Genomic DNA, 19,992 nt, shown 5'->3' on the forward strand with positions numbered 1-19,992 from the left:
TTTGCTAATAAGATAGTTAGATGGCTAAGTAATAGGTTGTAAGACATACTTGAATGAAATTCATAATTTGCATAAGTTATGGATTGATTAAAGAGACAATCGTTCATTTCTAACTTGTCAAGTCACATCTGAATTGTGTGAACATTTTGTTTTAGTGTATTATATATATATATGACTATAATTACATGTTTTTAGATGTTTATATGTCAAGTATGTGTGGTTGCTGAAGTTTCTAGTTAGGTTGTATAATAGGTTGCTATATATGACCTAAATGTATGAGACTATTATGTTTGGAATTTGAGATATGTAGTATTGTGGCTCGTTTGAGCCTATATTATTTAGTTGTGATATGCTTATGTGTATGATCATTTATGGTTAGTTTTAGGATGCTTGTTGCACAAGCAAATGTGTGTAATAACCTAAAATTTACGGGCATCGAAAAAGTGTAGTATCGGGCCTCCGTCTTAGAAAATTGTACCTATAGATAATTATTAGAAATACCTATGAGTTTAGTAGTGTGTCTAATTAGGTTTTAATTAGGTGAATTTGGCTTAATTTAGGGTAATTAGCAAAAAGAACTAAATTGAGTAAAGGGTAAAATTTTAATTATAGATTAAAAGAAAATATAAAGGACCAAAATGACAATTATGCCATTTGTGCGGCATAAGTTGGGTAAGATTGAAGATTTTTTATGTGATATTTTAATTAAAATTTCATTAATAATCATTAAGGTTTACTATTAAATCATAAATTATATTAATTATTATTATATTATGAAATAAGTTAAACAAAGACAAATGTATGGCATAGATGATGTACAAATGTGATAAATTATGTGTGTACAAATGTATATATATGATTAATTATACAATAGATATTTATTATTTATTATTATTAAATAAAATATGTTTACTAGATAATTAATTGAATTATAAGATTGTTATGAGGTAAACAAATTAAATTAAAGACAAGTGTATGGTGATTAAATTAAATATGTGTAAAATATATAAAAATACGGTTGTAATAAAATAAAATATTTTCTTATAATTTAAGTAAAAGATATTTATCAATTAAATATTATTATATTATTATAATAATGTATTATTATTATTATTATTATTATTATTATTACTACGTAAAAGAAATAAAGTAAAAGAAGAAAAGAAACAGAGACCATTCAAAACAGGGGAAAGAAAAAGAAAGAAAGAAAAATAGAAGGAAAAACTAGGGTTTGAGGTTTTAAGCTTTAATTTGGTAAGTCAATTAAGTCATTTTCTTTTAATTTTGATGTTTTAGAAGTCTTAGAACAAAGTTTTGTTGAATTTAAGTTAAAATTTTGAAAGTTCTTGGATTTTTTAACATGATTCATGTTGAAAAATTTGTTGAATTAGGGGTTTGATTGATAGAATTTCTAGTTAGAATTGATAAAAGGATTAAATTGTAAACTAGCTTATAAGTTTTACATAGTAGGGATTAAATTGAAAGAAGTTTAAAATTTGGGTTTTATTATAAACATTGAATGGTTAAGTTGAATATGGCAATATATTAAGTAGAAATAAAGTGTGAATTGAGTTAGAAAAGTAAATGAGATAATTAGGATTATATTGGAATTAGGGTATAAATTGAAAAGAAAATTCAATTAATTATGGTAAATTAGTGCTATAATTAATAATTTCAATTATTATTATTATTTTCGTAGCTAACAAAGAACCCGAGGCATCATCGAAAGAAAAGGGGAAATCTATTGAGGACTAAAATGGGAGATTTACGGTTTGTATTCTATAATTCAAATTACTTATTATTAAATGCTATATTTAAATTTATATGTATGGTAAGTGAAATATAAGGTAAGTATGATTATTAAGTTGAAATAAATTCAATTGAATGATGAATATATGTGTGGAATTGAAATGAATATTGACTTGAAAATGGAAAAGTGAATTTTGAATTGAATTGTGATTGAAAGTGAAAAAGTAAAATTGAATTGAAATGTGAATTTGGAGACCCTATTAACTAATTGGGCTGAGTCGAATATAGTTGGCATGCCATAGGATTGGAAGAGTTCAGGAATACTTCGACCTCGAGTCGATGAGACACTGGGTGTCAACTATTGCTTCGAACTATCCGATGAGGCACTGGGTGCCATACTGGAGTGTTTGGCTGGATCCGTGTATCTGCCAAGGTCCGAGTTTTGTTAATAGGGGTAAATAATGAAACGATAAACTGAATGAGTTGATTAATCGAGCTCTTGAAATGAGATAAAAAAGTTGAATTGTAAATTGAAATGTTATATGAGATTCAGGAATGAACCTAAGGTTCATGATGTGTCCAAGTTCAAATTGTGGATATATGATACCAATTGAAGAATTGTTATTGTTGAAATATGAAATTTGAGTTTAAATTTGTATGTATGATTTATGCATTACATGTTTATTATTGTTATAATTTGAATTATGGTAATACCACTGAGTATGAAATACTCAGCGTACGGTTGTTTCCGGGCGCAGGTCGATAGAAGTCAAAGTCTCGGTTCAGCATCCAGATCAATCCCGACTACATCATAACTTCGGTGGTGTATTTTTCCTTTGGTAAATGTGGCATATACTTCGGTCTTATTAAAGAGTCGTGTAAGTTTTGGTCGTAAAGAATTAGTCTCTAATATTTGAACGATAAATGAAACGTTAAGTTATAAAATGGTATGTTTGATACTAAAACTGAAATAGAATGAATGAAGTTTATTAATTTAACAATATATGTGAATATTTATTTAGTAAATTACTAAGTTGATGTTTAAGACATGTTTAGGTTATTAGAATATGAAATTTGTATGAATTGTGATATTAGTTTTGAATTGGTTGCGGTTTGAAATTGCAGGGAAGGTTAATTATTTATAAATAGGTTATATTGAGTTCGCGCAAAAAAAAATTCCCCAAGTATCCGAATTAGTCTTGAATCACTCCTAACTCGTATTTTGGGCCTCGAAGGTCCATCTAAGGGACTTAAAGATTACTTTATATTATGTTTGATAATTAATTGTATATTAATTGTAAATTGTTCAATAGGTCCAATAATGTCTCGTAACCTTGTTTCGCTGACGGTTTAGGGTTAGGGGGTGTTACAATGTGTATATATTGTGGAGTGTGTCTCACATTTTTCAATCAAAGTAGAGGCGACGGCGTGACGAGGAATCACGCAACGTCGCAACAACGCGAAGACGTTCGAAGCAAAGATAAAACAGAGACGATGTCCCAATGACGCGACACGGGACGTCCCGACGACGGACAATGTCCCAACCATGAAACCCATAACCTTGTAACCACACGACAAATTCTGTCTCAAAGCAGCTACGTAATTAAACTTTCAACGAAGTTACTTTTCCCAGTTAACTCTGATTATTCCAAAAAAATATTTAGTCAAATTAGAACTCTAATCTGCCTATAAAAAGGGCCTTAGTAACCATAGAATAACATCATCATCTTCATAACATCAAGATTAAGAAAAGGCTTTGAGAGAGCTTTAAGAAAATTTTATGTTTTAACCAAAGAGCTTTGAATTTTGGGTTAGGGTTTGTTTTGATTATCTTCATCTTGTACTCTTCGATTTTTTGCTTATTTAGTGAAGTCTTTTTTTGCCCGTGATTTTTTATCCTCTTCATCGAAGGAGTTTTTCCAAGTAAATATTTGTGCCCAATTTTCTCTATGCGTTCTTGTTCGTTGTTAATTTGAGTCCATCCCTAACATATATATTTGAGTAGCTATGTGATAAATGGATTAAGTGTTGGTAATTAGCATTTTAGTAAGAAATTTCGTACCCAGAATAAATTAATGGCAAATTTTATGAATTACCTTGCTTAGGAAGTAGCTTAGAAGACAAGCTATGTAACAACCCGGTTTTGACCCTAATCGGAATAGTGGTTTCAGGACCACAAATCTGAATCAGAAAAATATTTTAATATTATTTTTAGTGTCTATTATATGTTAAGTTATAGGTGTGAAAAATTCGTGTGGAAATTTAATCGTTTGAATGTTCAATTTGATAAAAAGGGTTTAATTGCGTAAAATGAAAATTTAGGGGTTAAATCTAAAAATACCTAATTGATGTTGTCTTTTAAAAATGGGGGTCTTAAATGTCAATTAGACCATTTGAAATGATAATGGGTGGCTATGGACAATTATATCCTTATGTTATATGAAATATAAATTATTTATTAAAGGTTAATAAGGTAAATAAATAAAACAAACTAATATATGTTAATTAAAAACAAAGAAAAATTCAAGGTTATCATCTTCTTCACTAGCCGAAAGTAAACAAAAGAAAAAGAAAGAAAACCTAGCTACATTAGGTCATATAAAAGCTTGATTGAGGTTAGTTCTTTGTTCGGTTTTTAATAATTTTTACGTTTTTGATATCGTTGCTTTGTGTTCTTCAAAACCCATGTTTTAATTTTGTGAATTGTTGATGATTTTGAAATGTGCCATTGATGAATGCTTGGACTTTGTGATAGTTGATGATGAAAAATGAAAGATATGTGATAGATTAATATGTTTTGTATTGGAATTTTTAGTGAAATTGAGTAAATAGGGCTAAATTGTGAAATTAAATTTTTGGGGGACTAAAATGTGAAATAAATGCAATGTGTGGACTTGTATGAGAACCATGAATATTCGGCCCTTGTGTGGTATGGGCAAATTTTGTGTAAATTGTGTTTTATGCAATAGGGAGTAAATTGCAAAAAGTGTAAATATTAGAGGCAAAATAGTAATTTGCCAAATTATGTGTTTTTGGACTAAATTGAATGTGTTAATAAATAAATTATCTTATTTTGAATATATTTAGATCGAGAACCAAAGAAATCGGAGTTAGATCAGGGAAAAGCCAAATTAGTCGAATAATCGTCCGACTTCGATTTTCCATCGTCCGAGGTAAGTCTACTAGTTATTTAACGTATTTAAATCAGTATATATGTATGTATATCTATTTTATTTTTTTGATCTATAATTAAAAATAATTTGATTGAATAAGTTTGAAATATAAATGGTATATATGTATATACCATATTCGAATATATGAATATATGCCTATATAAGTCTTTGAATTAATTGTAAGTACGAATGGTATATAGAAAAATATATATACATTGTTTGAATATTAAACATGTATCAATATGTTTATGTTATTGAAAATATTTGATGATATGAGGATTATAAATGTAAACACAAAATTCGAATGTATATGTACATTCATGTATAATCTTTGAGTTTGATTAAAAGTATGTATATTGCATTTGCATAGATAATTTCGAATAAATATATTTATATGTGTGAGTTGAAACATATACGTATATATGTTTGAATAGGTTTTGAACATATTTCAAGGTGTGAATGTTAAATATATATATATATGGGTAGTACTGCATATGTACGGATATACATGTAAAAGTTATTTTCGAATAGGTGGATATATATATGTTAAGTTCTTGTATTGAATTTAGTTAAGTAATAATATATAAATATATATGTGTGTTTATAAATTTATAAGTGTTTGAATTGAATTGAAGACATGATTTATAAACTTTTAATTGATTGGAAATGAACTACAATGAACATGTGTTTGTTATAAAGAATTATTTGAGGAAATATTTTGTATATGTGAAATTGAAATTTGTGATCTGAATCAGGCTATAAGCCTAGCAGGCTAAGTGCCGGTGATCTGAATCAAGCTATAAGCCTAACAGGCTAAGTGCCGGTGATCTGAATCAAAGGAACGAAGTTATTAGCTTAGATTATTTTTAATATGTTCGAATGTCAAATATATATTATTTAAGTATAATGGAAGTTAAATATTATGATGGTAGTAGTTGAATCTATAATATAAAGATATATATATAAATGTATTCGGTTGAATCATTGAATTATCAAGTTTGGAATTGGTGATCTGAATCAGGCTATAAGCCTAGCAGGCTAAGTGCCGGTGATCTGAATCAGGCTATAAGCCTAGTAGGCTAAATGCCGGTGATATGAATCAGGTTATAAACCTAGCAGGCTAAGTGCCGGTGATCTGAATATGTTAAATTAAGTGATTATATGCATTTGATATATATAAATATATAAATGATTTTGGTTTATTTTAACTTAATGATGGAATAAGTATAAGTATATATATATGAATTCTTGCTCATAATTTACTAAGCTTAAATAGCTTAACGTGTGTTGTATTTGTTTACCTCTGTTTTATAGATTTTGAAGTCACGTTACGAGCTCGGGGATCGTCAGCATAGTCTATCACACTATCGACCGTCTTTGGTATTTTATATATTTTGAATTCGAACCTATGGCATGTATAGTCTAGTTAATATGTTTAATTTTGGGATATGTGAATATGAGCCATGCGAAAATGGCTTACTTTGTTTTGACCTATTTTGGTGTCTACGCATATAGTTTTAAAGGTCATTAAAATGGAGATTTTAATTATACATATTTGATTATAATACAAGCTATGATAGATAAGTAAGTGTTATTTAATCTGCTGAACTCCATACTTTAAAATTTTATTTAGTTTGATGTTCATTCATTATTGCTTTCGATGTATATATAAAAAAAATTGAAGTTAACTTACATGCTGTTCGGTTTGTACTGCATGAGGGAGTTAAAGTTGAACTTAAGACAAGTTATTAGCTAATTAATATGCTGCTGTTATATTATGAAGCATTGACTGTCCAAATTAGGGCATAATTATGGTATTTAGATAATTAATATGCTAAGGTTGTGATGTGAATCATTGGTTGTCCGATTTAAGACACTTATTGTATTTTAGTTGTTAAATGTTGCCGTTAGGAGGAGGATTATTGCTGTCCAAAAGTGGCATTGTTGTGCCTATTAATGTTTTAATATCTGGTCCAATTTTGTAAATAAATTATTGACTAATTTTGGTAATAATAATTTTGGGTCGGATTTTGATTGGTAATGCCTCGTAACTCTAATCCGGCGACGGACTTGGGTCGGGGTGTTACAAGCTAAGGGTAACTCTGTAGTTAGGTATCAATACCCAAGCAAGAGTACCAATACAAATGCAAGGTAGTAGTAAAATGAAATTTTGAGAGGGGTTGTATATCGATATCACTTCCTCAAATATCATGCCTAAATAGAGGGTATTGATACCCATTGAAGTCAACATCCAATTAAGTTTTCTTGAGAAAATCAATATCGATACCTAACATTGAGGTATCAATATCTGAATTCCTCAAATACTGGAGGTATCAATATCTGAATTCCTCAAATACTGGTACATTGTTGAGAGGTGCTGATACATACTTAATTGAATGTATAGCAAGGTTGAATTTTTTTAGTTGTCTTAACTAGAATTACAATCGTTTACTGATGTTTATGTCTCAATCCATAACAGTGTTTCAATGGATTGGTGATGCCTCCGGCCATCGAATACAACGCCGCTTATCTAGAACTGTTGTTGATCTGAGTAAAAGGTGTTACAGTAATACTAATTAGTGAAACTATTAATGCATATATCGATTTTGGTATTATGAATGACCTTTAGGTTGATTTCGTCCTTCCAGTAAGAGGTGTGACCTCTATATTTTTGGGTAAGATCAACATAGAGACCGAATTGTATACGATTGTGAAGCCATCCTATCTTGGGTGATTTTTATTGAGTTCTGCAACATAAATTCATGAGGGCTTGACATACTATATGTTTCCCTATGCTTCTTTTGGTATGTATAATATCTATCTATCTAAGTGTGAATATCAAATTAATTATTAAAAGTGAACAACATAAATACCTTTTAAATCTTAAAATTAACAGAGTTAAGCTATCTAAATTTATAATTTTATTATTTTATTTAAACTTAAATTAATTAGTATTTTAAAAAAAGAATTCACATAATATTAATCTACTTTAAGATTAATAAAAAAAATTAATATGAATTTTAATTGATTAACTTAAATAAAATAATTATAATATAGTTTGTTAACCTAAAATGAAGTCATTAAATTCTAACTTTTAAAATATTTTTTTGATAAAATTTATAACAAGAAAACTTTCAACATAATTTATAAATAAAATTATAGTAAACAAATGTATGATGGAATATTTACATATAATTTTAAAATTTTGCAAAAGCTGATAAAAATTAATTTTAATATTAGGATAACTTCACTAATTATTAAAGATATTGAATCCGATAATATTAAATAGATAAACTTTATATTAAAAATATCAAAATTTTTGTAGCATGATATCATAATTATAATTTAATGTTCTAAAATTATTTTAATTTTCATGTTAATTCACAATTTGATTAGTGCGTTAAATAATTCTCACTAAAAGCTTTAAAATTAATGAATTATTAAATAATTATTAACAGATAATTGAAAAGATATTAATAATATTGCAGTAAATAATGGAACATTTATATAAGATTAAGTAATGATTTAGTTTTGCCGGTTGAGTTTTAGTTCAATTGGTATTAAAATAAAAAAGATATAATTCAAGGACCAAATAGTAAATTAAGCCATATATTTATAAATCTCAAATTTTAAACGAATCAATCCCCAATGCTATAACCCTATAGCCTATAGGAGGTTGTCGAACAGCTAGAAGCAGATAAAATATATACATTTTCTTGGTCATCCCAAGAATCTTGTCCTTGAAAACCTTGGGAAAAAACAGCAAAAAAGCTCTCATTTTTTAACACTTTTTTTTATATATATAAATTTTATGGATCCAAAATGTTCACTCTCTCGAAGTGAGCTCTTTCTTCAATTGTTCAAGTTGAACTGGTCGGCCATTCATATAACCCTCTTTACTCAGTGAGCCTTACTTATGAACTTCTTTCTTAATTCATATCACCACCCCTTTTCAGCCTTAATTGTAGCCAACTGATTGGAAATGCAACAATGGTGTATGTATTCCAAGCATATTACTTAACCAAGTGAACCAAACCTGCATTTTCCTGAAACCAGCATCCTCATTATTAGTGCACCCAAGGGAAAGCCAAGGATGTGGAATGTAGGAGTTTATATTGCTTTAACTATTGCTATATTTGGAGCTATCATTGCGGTTGCGGCGGCAGCGGTGGTCTTCGTGATCCGACTGAAGAGGAAGGAGAAGCCAAACTTAAGCAGCATTGATTCAGATATGGAGCTGCAGCAACTTGGTTTCAGTGTAAGAAAAGCAGCAAGTGATAAGAAAGTATCTTTTGAGGGTTCCCAGGAAGGTTTAGATCATGTTCATCTTACGCCTCGAAAGGGGTTGCTGGAGTTATACACCATTGAAGAGCTGAAGAAAGCCACTGAGGATTTTAATCCCGGTAATCAGATCGAGGGAAAGGTGTATCATGGTCGTCTCAATGGGAAAAACATGGCTATAAAGCTCATTAAAACTGAACATGTTTCAAACGTTGAAGTTAGACTCTTCAGTGATGCAACTCACCAGCATCCCAACATAATTAGACTGCTGGGGACCTGTGTGACTGAGGGTTCGAGTTCGTTTTTGGTTTTCGAATACGCTAAGAATGGTTCCTTGAAAGACTGGTTACATGGTGGATTGGCAATGAAAAACCAGTTCATTGCTTCTTGTTATTGCTTTTTGACATGGAAGCAAAGGTTAAGGATCAGTCGTGATGTAGCAGTGGCATTACAGTACATGCACCAGGTTATGAATCCAAGCTATATTCATAGAAATATAAAGAGCAAAAACATCTTCCTGGATGAAGATTTTAATGCAAAGGTCGGTGATTTCGGTATTCGAAACAGTAGTGTTGAAGATGAAACCAAGTATCCTGATGTTTCAACTAATCCAGCCACTAGGAACTTGGGCTATTTGGCTCCTGAATATCTTCATCAAGGTGTGGTTTCACCAGCTGTTGACATTTTCGCTTTTGGGGTAGTTTTGCTTGAGATTTTGTCTGGGAAGACACCCATAACCAGACCAGACAACAAGGGAGGGACCAATGTTTGGCTGTCTGAGAAAATCAAGGCCATTTTGGTGTCCGAAAATAAAGATGAGCTAAGACAATGGATGGACTGTGCATTAGGGGAGAATTACTGGTTTGATACAGCTTTGACAATGGCAAATCTTGCGAGAGCTTGCACTGAAGAAGACCCTTGTTTGAGACCCAATGCTGGAGAGATCGTTGAGAAGTTATCAAGATTGATGGATGAATCTCCTGAAGATGAACATATGTTGATCTGTGAAAGCTCTTGCAAACCTCTGGTAAATTCATCAACAAACAATTCCTCTGAATGATCTATGTCCTTGCAAGTATCCCTGGCACTCCAAATCAAAATATTGAAAATAAATAATATAGTATGTTTTCTCTACAATTGCTGTAATAATAATAAATCATAAATCATAAAATTATCTATTTTCACAAAGGTATTTCTTCATTTCTTTGTAGTACTTTGTTTCTCACAAATGTATCCAACAAATATTTGGACATAAAAGAAGTGTATAATGCTTCAAATACATAGAATTTTTTTTCTTTCTAAAAACGAATATATCCATATTAAATGCGTACTTACATCAGAATCCAAGTAACACATAGATATGTTGTATTATTTTCTAAATATATGGAAAAAGTTTAAAGGAAAGTCACTGAGTTACATATAAAGTTCTAAAAGCTAATGTCAAATCTATTCTATATACAGAAACATCAATGTAGAATAAGGAACCAATATTTACCTACAAAAGGATTGTCAACCATTTATACACTCATAAACATAATACAACTTGCAATCATTCAGATTTCATCCATACATCTCTTAGGAGTTCATATCTAATAGCATTTTGGTAGTTGTTCCCCTTCGATATCCAGATAGGTTTCGATTGAACAGGTGAGGATCGGAAGCCATCATTGAAGATTGAAGCCAAGGGTGAATTCAATTCATCAAGCTCATCGTCGCTTGTGTATGATTTTCTGAGGACCGATGACCGACTTCTTCTCAGCTGAGATTGGCTACCAACTTCACCAATGATGCTAGCAACTGATGTTGCAGAAGGCGGTGAATAAATTGGAGGAGATGCAACATAGGGAAAGCTTGTGACAAACCCTTCCCTGGCTTCGGCAGGATCCTGAAGCAAAATAGAGGCACAAAGCAGAAGTACTTTGCTCTTTTTAGACATTTCAAACACACAGATACAATGTTACTCAAATTTGCATGCAAGTATATTCAATTTTTTATAGGTTTCTCCATGTACTTGGAGGTCTTTGGAAGGTAATGTCCTTGTATCCATATCCATAAAAATGTGTCATACATTGATATTTAAACAATAAAGAACTGGAGCAGCATAGGACATGATTAAAAGACTAACCTCAGCCTCCAGGGCTTCAAGCACAACATCTGGAACCGGATCAGGGCAAAACTCGTCTGGGACAAAGTTGTCAAGAACTCTCTTGATCAATGTTGCACCAAATGTTGGACATACCTTTGAAAATAAAGAAAGCACTATGAAAAACCAGTAAAGAGCATTTCAACCCTGGAGATCAAACAATAAGTCAGAAGTGGGTGCCAAACCTCTTCCCTGATAGGTTTACTCAGAAGCATGTCCTTAGGAAGCATCATGAGATCGCTCAATGCATTAAGGAGATAGAAAGACTTTATGGATGTGTCTTGTCGCTTGTCACAGCCATCCTGGTCGATCTCATCGTCGATACCAAAGAGGTCAGTCAACCATCGAGACCAGTTTCCAATCTGACATCCACAAATGAAATTCAACAAGAGTTGCTTTAGAGAAACCAAGGTTAAAATCTATGTTATTTGGACTCAGGTGTGACTCTCAGATGCGGATAAGTTTCCAACATGACTATGTTCTGTTTTTTCTAAGTTTTTCCATATAGTTCAAAGATCCGTTGGAAGGTCATATCCCCATGTCCAATATGCGTCAGACATTTCAAGAAAAATGAAGAACCAAAGCGATATAGGCCCACACCGAAGAGGAAAAGTAACAAAAAAAGGTTAGCAAACTTAGATCTAACTACCAGTGGAGAATAGTTATGACTAATCAATTATGATAGCATAATATACAATATTCTCACTCAAGGATTAACCTAAAGGCTACCATATTTGCATTGCTTACCGCATTTTTCAGTTGTGCACCAGCACCAAAACTTGCTTTACCAGCTGGGACCGGAAGCACTAGAAGATCACTAATGGGATCAGACACGGGATCAGTAGGGATCTCATCACCAGAATCACGAAGAACAGCATTGAACATAGCCACATCTAGCCTAGCCACGCATTGCTCCATTATCTAAATGCATAAGGATGAATTATAACAAATTTAATTTAGAAGAAAAAATAATAATTACAGTAAGGAACCAATACCGGAAAAAGCAACAGTCAGAAAGACATGAAAAATGTCCAATTATTTAGCAGTCATCAGGGTAAGAAGCAAAGTAACAGTCACTTCAACTCTTTGAGAAATGCATAATTCTTTTATCTTCAATGCATACATTAAATCTCCTGTATACGAATAACATAATACTATTTAAAATGTTAATATACTAACAAGAAAGCTGTTAGTTTCATATGCCATCGTCCTCCCACTGCAAAAATGAATTGTTACTGTACCATATGCTTGTGTTCCATTTAATTAATTCATCAAAAAAAATTACCAATCTAGACAGCAAATGCAAGCAGCCACAGTCATGCCCCGCAGCTCGAACTGGGCAAAGTCTTTCACACGCATCCTTGAAAGCCTTCTTCCAATGATCTAAAGAAAAGTTCATTTGGTCTTGATCACTTGCACTAGATACCCTACCATAGCTTTTACCTGAGGCAGAGCTGATACCTATATCAACTTCTTCTCTAGCTTCCGATTGCACATGTGGAGTGAGGGTCTGAGGAAGAAATACAGGACATAAGTTGGTCAGATGACAATAGAGTTTGTAACATTCAATGAGTCATCATGTATTTATGGATTTTTTTTTTCAATAAAAGTGGAGGGAAAGTGTTAAATGTACTACCTGCCACCAGACAGACTCGATGATTCTAGAAAAGATCCATGCTTCAACCTTTTCCAGGGCGGAAGTAAAGGCAAGTGGGCTGTCCCAGTCACTAAAACTTCCATATGAGATAAGTTTATTTTCCTTTCTTCCAGGAGAGGTTTCTATCCATTTCAATGGTGATGATACATGTTTTTTCTCCTTTCCACCTCCATTTCCTTCCATGGGTCCAGCAGAAAGTTGTAACCCCATATCTCCAATACTTTCACTTATAATTGCTCGCAGTACAACAGAGTTTGACAACCAAAATGTCAACCTGTAATCACCATACATATGACATGATTTCATGAGAAGTCATGATACTTTCCTTGAACTCATCATAGGCTCCATATGTTGTGCTTTTAATAAGCAAAACAATGTAAAATAGACCAGCCTTTAACCAACAATATTACTCACCAACTTCGGACTTGACAAGAGATATCACCAGAATTTTCACCTTTTAAAACATCTAAAGGAGAATAGCTCAGAAATTTTCAAGGAAAGTCTCATCCACCATAAATAAACAATCAAAAAGGCTAGTTACAACCAAAATTTTTGGGGAAAAAATCCAGTTTCGGATGCTGGAGAATTGAGAAATTAGAGTAATAGAACTTTAAAATGTTAATGCAAACTGATGGTGAAGAATGTTGTTCTGGTAAAACATCAAGAATAATATATGACTTGATCATACCTTGGAACATCATTTCCACATGCTTTTGCAACCAGAGCAAGCCCAGAAACAGCACTTCTAGCTGCACTTGCTCTCCTTGATTGGAAGCCTTCCTTACAAGCATGAAGATACAGCCTAGAAAGGCGCCGAGCTGGAGCATGCACCTTATTCATGGAGCTTCCATGCTCAGCAACTATTGAGAAAAGGGCAGCTTCAATGGCAGCAGCTTCTCTTAGTTCTCCCTCAAGCATCATTATCTTGTTTTCCAACTGCTGTATTTTGTTATCCAAAATGGCACTTCTCGTGTCCTTTGGGCATACCTTAGCATCTTTACTTCCATTGCTTGATTTGTTTATTAAGGTCCCAGGCCCGTGCTGCGCATCCCCCAAAACACCAGCCTCCTTCAATTCTGCATGCTGGTTATCGCTCACCAACCCATTGCTCCTAACTGAGTCAGATGAAGATCGAACAGACTTCACATGCTTTAGTCTATCACTTTTTAGGGCATCGGACTTTGTTCCAAGATTCCCTTGGCTTGAAGAGTTTTCTTGTGAATGAATATTCAATTGCTCATCTTCAGTAGAATACTTTTTCGCTTCCCAGTATTGACCTTCATGTCCATTTTCTTGCCAATTATATCCTGAGTTTCCTTCCCGAGAATTATCATATGCGTCATCAGCAGCTGAAGCTTCCTTAGAGGAAACTTTTCCATTTCTTTGAGCTTTCCTATCATCTTCTCCATCAACAATAGAATCACTAAAATCTACAGATTCAAGCTTATCAACTTGAGGACTCTTAGCGGAGCCTGCCATTTTGGCCTTAGAACTATCAGATGTACCTTCAGTACTTTGAACATCGCATGTAACCATGGTTCCCTTGTTGGCAACCATTTCATGAACCTTCTGAGATAAATCTTCACAATCATCACTTCTCATGCTGGTATTGGTTGCATCCTGTGTATTGTCATTAGGCAAGGATGATGAAGAGTGAACTTTATGGATAACAATATTATCTCGTACAGGAGAATTGGAACTATAAGAGTCAGATGCCGAAGCACGAGTATCTACTGAGTTCTCAGATGAAGCCCCTCTGGCATCTCCCTTGCAATCAATTTGACTGACTGGTCCATTCTGCAATTCAGCACCGATTACTATATTGCCTAAGGCAGTTTAACTTATCAAAGAAAAATCAAGGCATCCCATTAGGCTGACCTTAAGGCCATGCCGCAGAATAAAATAATCATGCCCTAAGGGCAGATATATAAATATACATATACATATACACACAGACATGTTGATTCCACCCGCAAAATAAAAGATGCAATGAAAAAGGTTCATCATGCCTAAACAATCCTGTGTCAGACAAATTTTCCAGCATCATGTAAACAAATGCCACAATCACAAGGGAATAACTAAAAGTTACCTCTTCATTTTGAGGATGCGAACCTCCATTAGATTCCAAAGTTGAAGAAGAAACGGTATGAGATGAGTGTGAGGAAACATCATCATCGGTAAATGAAGCAACCTCAGCTTCCTTGGCATACTCATCATCCATCAAAGACGAAACAGTCCCGCTTTCTTTCCTCTCCAGCAAGAGGCTGCCTCTTGATGATGAAGCACTGTTTCGACCCTTATAAATTCGATCAATTTTAATAAATAAAATTGGCTGAGCAGTGTTACTTAGGCTCCTCTTGCTGTTCACTGGAGCGTTAACCTCTAGTGTCTCTTTAATAACACCATATTCCCCCAAATCCACAATAGCAGTACCTAACAACTGAATCTTTTCCCTTCGAGGCTCATACAAGTTAAATTCTAAGACATTCTTCATGAAAACATCAGCATCCTTGCCTTTAATAGACATGTCCTTCACTAGGTTCACAGGTAACTTAAATGACTCATTAAACTCGATTTTTCCCTCAACAGCAACAGAACCAACAGTTGGCAAAACAGTTTTCGTAGACCCCGAACTACGTTCACCATTTTCCCACTGAATCAGTACAGAACGAACGGATCTCAGTGACTGCGATGGAGGCCAAGGTTTAATCTCTTGAATGTGGATTAGATAATCAACATGAACAGTTGGCCCTCTCCGAATCTTCGCACTTGAACCAAGCATCGTTGTTTGACGTGTTTCAAAAGGATGTGTTTATCTTAAACCATTCAATGCACAAGATAGATAAATTCCTACAATACAAGAAGTAAAATTATAATAGAGGAAACTTTGCATCAAGAAATAAATCATAAATGTAAATTTAGTTAAACCCGGCCTAATAATCCTAAACCCTAATGCATTGTACCACAAAGGATCAAGCAAAAGGGAAATGAGAAACTACCGCAAATTAAGACTAACAAGACTAATTTGTATACCCTAAAACAAATTAAAGGCAAACTCTTTTTTCCTTAAACTTTCCTGCATTTTCTCAACAACCAAGCCTAGGGAGACATAGTTTCCAAAAGAACAAAAAGAAAGAGAAAAGTAACAAATAATAATTGCACTCCACTACTAAGCCACTAAAGTAGACATCATTAACATAAAAAAGGAAGAAATAATGAAAAACAGAAAAACAACTTATAATCATAGCTCTAAGCCTAAAACATTAAATAAGCTAAACAGAGCTACAGCAACTAAAAATAGAAACTTTGTAGCTCATTAAAAAATAATTAATAAAAAAAACCCAAAAATGCTACTAAACTGAAACAATTGGATTCTTGAGCATCAGATCCAACTCCTATAAACCACGTATGCTGAAAAATGTTAAAATTTTAGCTAAAATTAGCTGAGAAAAAACAAGAATCTTTACAATGCAGAGATTAAAAAAGGCAGAAAAAAGAGACTGGGAAAAAGTTTTCAGTTTGCTTACACTGAATGTGGCAAGAAAATTACCAGGAAAATTATAAGAAGAACTGAAGAAATGGGGAAGGTAAAACGCAGCGTTTTAGAGTGGCTCCCATGGAAGAAACTGATTATTTAGCTCTCTTTTCTTGAGGTGCAGAAAGGCTGGCCGGCTGGCTCTGACTCTACCTCAGACTGACTGAAAAAGAAAGAAAAAAAAAAGCCAATAAAGCCATGATAAATATAGAAATTTTTAGGTAAAAAATCCCCACCAGTCCCTCTTGATTTCGAAATTGATCAAACTAGTCCCTATAAAAAAATTGAAACAATTTAATTCCTATCAATTTCGAAAGTGAACAACTAAAAAAATTAATCATGGAATTAATGTCTTCTATCAATTGTACATAATTTTAATTGGTATAATAACAAATTTAACTTTGAATGTCATTTTGGCCTTAATTCTATAAAATTTAACAAATTTAGCCTCAACATATACACATTTACACAAATATTGTAGGATAAGTATGTTAAATACTTAATTTAAGACCAAATGGACAGCATGTTTAAACTTTGAGAGCTAAATTTGTTAATATACACAGTTACACAAACATTGGACTCAACATGTGTTGAATTTTGATTATTGAAGTGTTAACAAAAACCTTAATTAGTGTTCTCTTAACCATTATTTATTAATTTGTACTATAAATTGAATTATTAGGAAAGAAATATAAATGGAAGAGAATTTTGGTAATAAAAACGATGCTGTTTTGAGATGTTTGGTTTTGAGTCGTCGTTTTCTATTTTAATTTGTGACGCGTTGTCGGAAATGGCTCCACTTAAAATTATTTTGTAAGATGATCTTCTTAAGACTCGGTTAGAAGGAAAGTGAACAAGACTCTCGGCTGGGTTCTTTGTGGTTAATTTAACTCCTTGGAATTGCGCGTGGGGGGTTGAATCTTCTATCTCGGTTGGCTCTTTCCGCCGACAGATACCGTTGTTTTTCACTTTCCAAATCAATAACACGTGCGCAAATACAATCCCAAAATTTTTGGGTTTAATCATCTAATCTGAATAACTAATATCAAAGTTTAAACATTATAAGAATATATCTAATTTTAAATAGATAATATATAATAAAATTTAAACTAAAACAACTTCTATTTATGAGAATTTCACATATACACAATTTAAATTCTGAAACTTCAGTATTGCATTTGACAGCCCAGCCTCATTTGTAGTGACGGGGTTAGAAATTATTTTTGGAGATCGGAATTAAATTGTATATTTTTATTATAGTAAAAATGTGATTTCACCATTTTATATCTTTATAACTTTTAAAGGATTAATTGAAATTGTATCATTTTTTAGGGCTAAAGTATAAATTTTAAAATTCTATAAATTATAAAGGGTTTATAAAAAAATTTTATTTTAGGGACAGGGGAGCCAGTTTTAGGAGACAAGGATTGGAAATTTTTGTATCTTTATGTTCGACTTTTTTATTAAAATAATTTGATTTTGATGATTATGTTTTTTGTTATATATATTTTATAAGAATGTTTAAAATTATTGAGAATCCAACTTTAGAATTTTATAACCAATTTTTTTCTTTTTTAGAGATCATTTGTGGGGGCAAAATATAAAAAAAAAGCCCTATTTTTTAAAAATTTATCGAAATGGGCCCGGTATTTTATTATTTACCGGAATGGGCTATTTTTCTCGAAATCGCGTCCACGTCAGCGCGATGTCAGGGGACGTGTCAGCAAATCGCGTCCACATCAGCGCGATTTGCTTACGTGGACACAAATCGCGCCTACGAGTACGCGATTTGCTGACATATCCCCTGACATCGCGCTGACGTGGACGCGATTTTGGGGAAAATGACTCATTCCGGTAAATAATAAAATACCGGACCTATTTCGGTAAATTTTATAAAAATAGGGCTTTATGTGTAATTTGCCCCTTTTTTTGGTATTTTGCCCCTAATAATACATATTATAATACATATTAATGTATTACTGTAATATGTAGCTCAAATTATGTATTGTAGTTAATATTCATAATATTGTAGCTCAAATTGTCAATCCATCTATACTATTGTACTAATAATCTATATTAATGTAATATTGAAGAGTTAATTGATTAAAAAAATAAATGCAACAAGTACAAAAAAGATTCAAAATTATTACCAACAATATTTGAACCAAGGTACTAAGGGAAAAAAGCAAGCATCTTAACCAACTAAGCTAAACTAATTAACTAATATATTATAAAAATATTGTTATTATCTTAATTATATTACTTACATTCTAACGATTTATTGGACCTATTCCATACACGTGTCAAATCAGAAAAAATAATACAACAATTCTGTAAAAAAAATCCGGTGTTTACTTCAAATAAATAAGGAAAATAATGATTTGAATGTTTCAAAATTTAATTTTAAACCGAAAAAATCAAAATTTAGAGGCAAAAAAGGATCTTTTTCGACGAAAACTGCGGCAAACTGCCTTCGGCTGTTTGTCAGCACGTAGACCTCGAAAAGTTATTCGAAATCAAAAAAAATCGTCTCAATCGGACAACCGAGCCAAAAGTTATGGCCTTTCAAAGTTTTTAAAGCTAAAAACATAAACTGTTCATGAATTATTGCTTCCACGTCAGCAAATCGCGCTTACGTGGACACGATTTGTTGCCATATAAGTAATCGCGCTGACGTGGACGCGATTTGCTGACACATCCCCTGACATCGCGCTGACGTGAACGCGATTTCGAAAAAAATAGCCCATTCCGGTAAATAATAAAATATCGGGCCCATTTCAATAAATTTTAAAAAAATAGGGCTTTTATGTGTAATTTACCCCATTTGTGGTAAGGGGATTAGTCACACCTTGGTTTCAAAAAAAAAAGTAATAGAGATAGATTAAAATATGTCATAGGTCATTGTACTATTCATAAATTTAAAATGTTGTTTTTGTACTTTTATTTTAGGAAATTAGTCTTTCTATTCTTTAGATTTTAAATTTTAAGTCCAATTGTTAACACTGTTATTTTTTGTTAAATTTATTGGTGTGACATTTTAAAATAAAAAATATTCACTTTATAATCACGTGACTAAAAAATAACATCGTAATAAATTTAAATTTAACAAAATAATTTTATTAATGTTAATCGATGAACTTAAATTTTAAATTTAAAAAATAAAAGACTAATCTCCTCAATATAAAAATTAAATTCTAAATTTATAAAAAGTGTAGGATCTTATAACACATTTTAACCAAATAAATATGATAATATTCATTATTAATAATATTATTTATTAATAGTACCAATGTTTTTTTAGTAGTACAATTTAGATGACTAAAGTCCTTCTGTAAGTAGAATCATTCTCATATTAAGGTTTTTTTTTTAAATGTTTACCTGTTATTAAGGCTTAAACTTTAGAACTTTTAATAACTAATATAGATAAAAAAAAAAGGTGAAATCCCAATGTGAA

The 19,992-nt window shown here is 32.1% G+C and overlaps 2 protein-coding genes across 4 annotated transcripts; one reads left to right on the forward strand and one right to left on the reverse strand.

The window, feature by feature from the left end:
- Positions 1–8,943: 8,943 nt before the first annotated feature.
- LOC107915316 (protein LYK2) lies at positions 8,944–10,433 on the forward strand (the record flags this gene model as incomplete). The annotated part of the gene is made up of 1 exon (XM_016844484.2): positions 8,944–10,433. A coding segment is annotated over one exon (1,320 nt), but the record flags the coding sequence as incomplete, so codon positions are not given.
- Positions 10,434–10,545: 112 nt separating this feature from the next.
- LOC107914210 (uncharacterized) lies at positions 10,546–16,710 on the reverse strand. Of its 3 annotated transcripts, none has more exons than XM_016843036.2 (9): positions 16,531–16,710; positions 15,093–15,853; positions 13,692–14,800; positions 12,983–13,277; positions 12,632–12,856; positions 12,094–12,267; positions 11,532–11,708; positions 11,329–11,442; positions 10,546–11,088 (listed from the first exon to the last, which is right to left on the reverse strand). In XM_016843036.2, exons 2-9 carry the CDS (start codon positions 15,783–15,785, stop codon positions 10,753–10,755), a joined length of 3,123 nt encoding a protein of 1,040 aa, XP_016698525.2. In that variant the 5' UTR covers positions 15,786–15,853; positions 16,531–16,710; the 3' UTR covers positions 10,546–10,752. The 3 variants fall into 3 exon arrangements, with proteins under 3 accessions (XP_016698525.2, XP_016698524.2, XP_016698526.2); XM_016843035.2 differs by having other exon boundaries at positions 16,554–16,709; XM_016843037.2 differs by lacking the exon at positions 16,531–16,710 and adding an exon at positions 16,363–16,513.
- Between the last annotated feature and the right edge of the window lie 3,282 nt (positions 16,711–19,992).

This window comes from Gossypium hirsutum, chromosome D10 (genome assembly GCF_007990345.1).
Source record: "Gossypium hirsutum isolate 1008001.06 chromosome D10, Gossypium_hirsutum_v2.1, whole genome shotgun sequence".
Lineage (NCBI taxonomy): Eukaryota > Viridiplantae > Streptophyta > Magnoliopsida > Malvales > Malvaceae > Gossypium > Gossypium hirsutum.

Excerpts from the sequence above, each read along its gene's own strand:
- LOC107914210 (XM_016843036.2), bottom strand. The coding sequence starts at position 15,785 with ATGCTTGGTTCAAGTGCGAAGATTCGGAGAGGGCCAACTGTTCATGTT. Across the intron at positions 12,268-12,631 it reads TGCATTTGCTGTCTAGATTG|ATAATGGAGCAATGCGTGGC; the intron begins GTAATTTTTTTT and ends TTATGCATTTAG. Across the intron at positions 11,709-12,093 it reads GTGCACAACTGAAAAATGCG|ATTGGAAACTGGTCTCGATG; the intron begins GTAAGCAATGCA and ends TGTGGATGTCAG.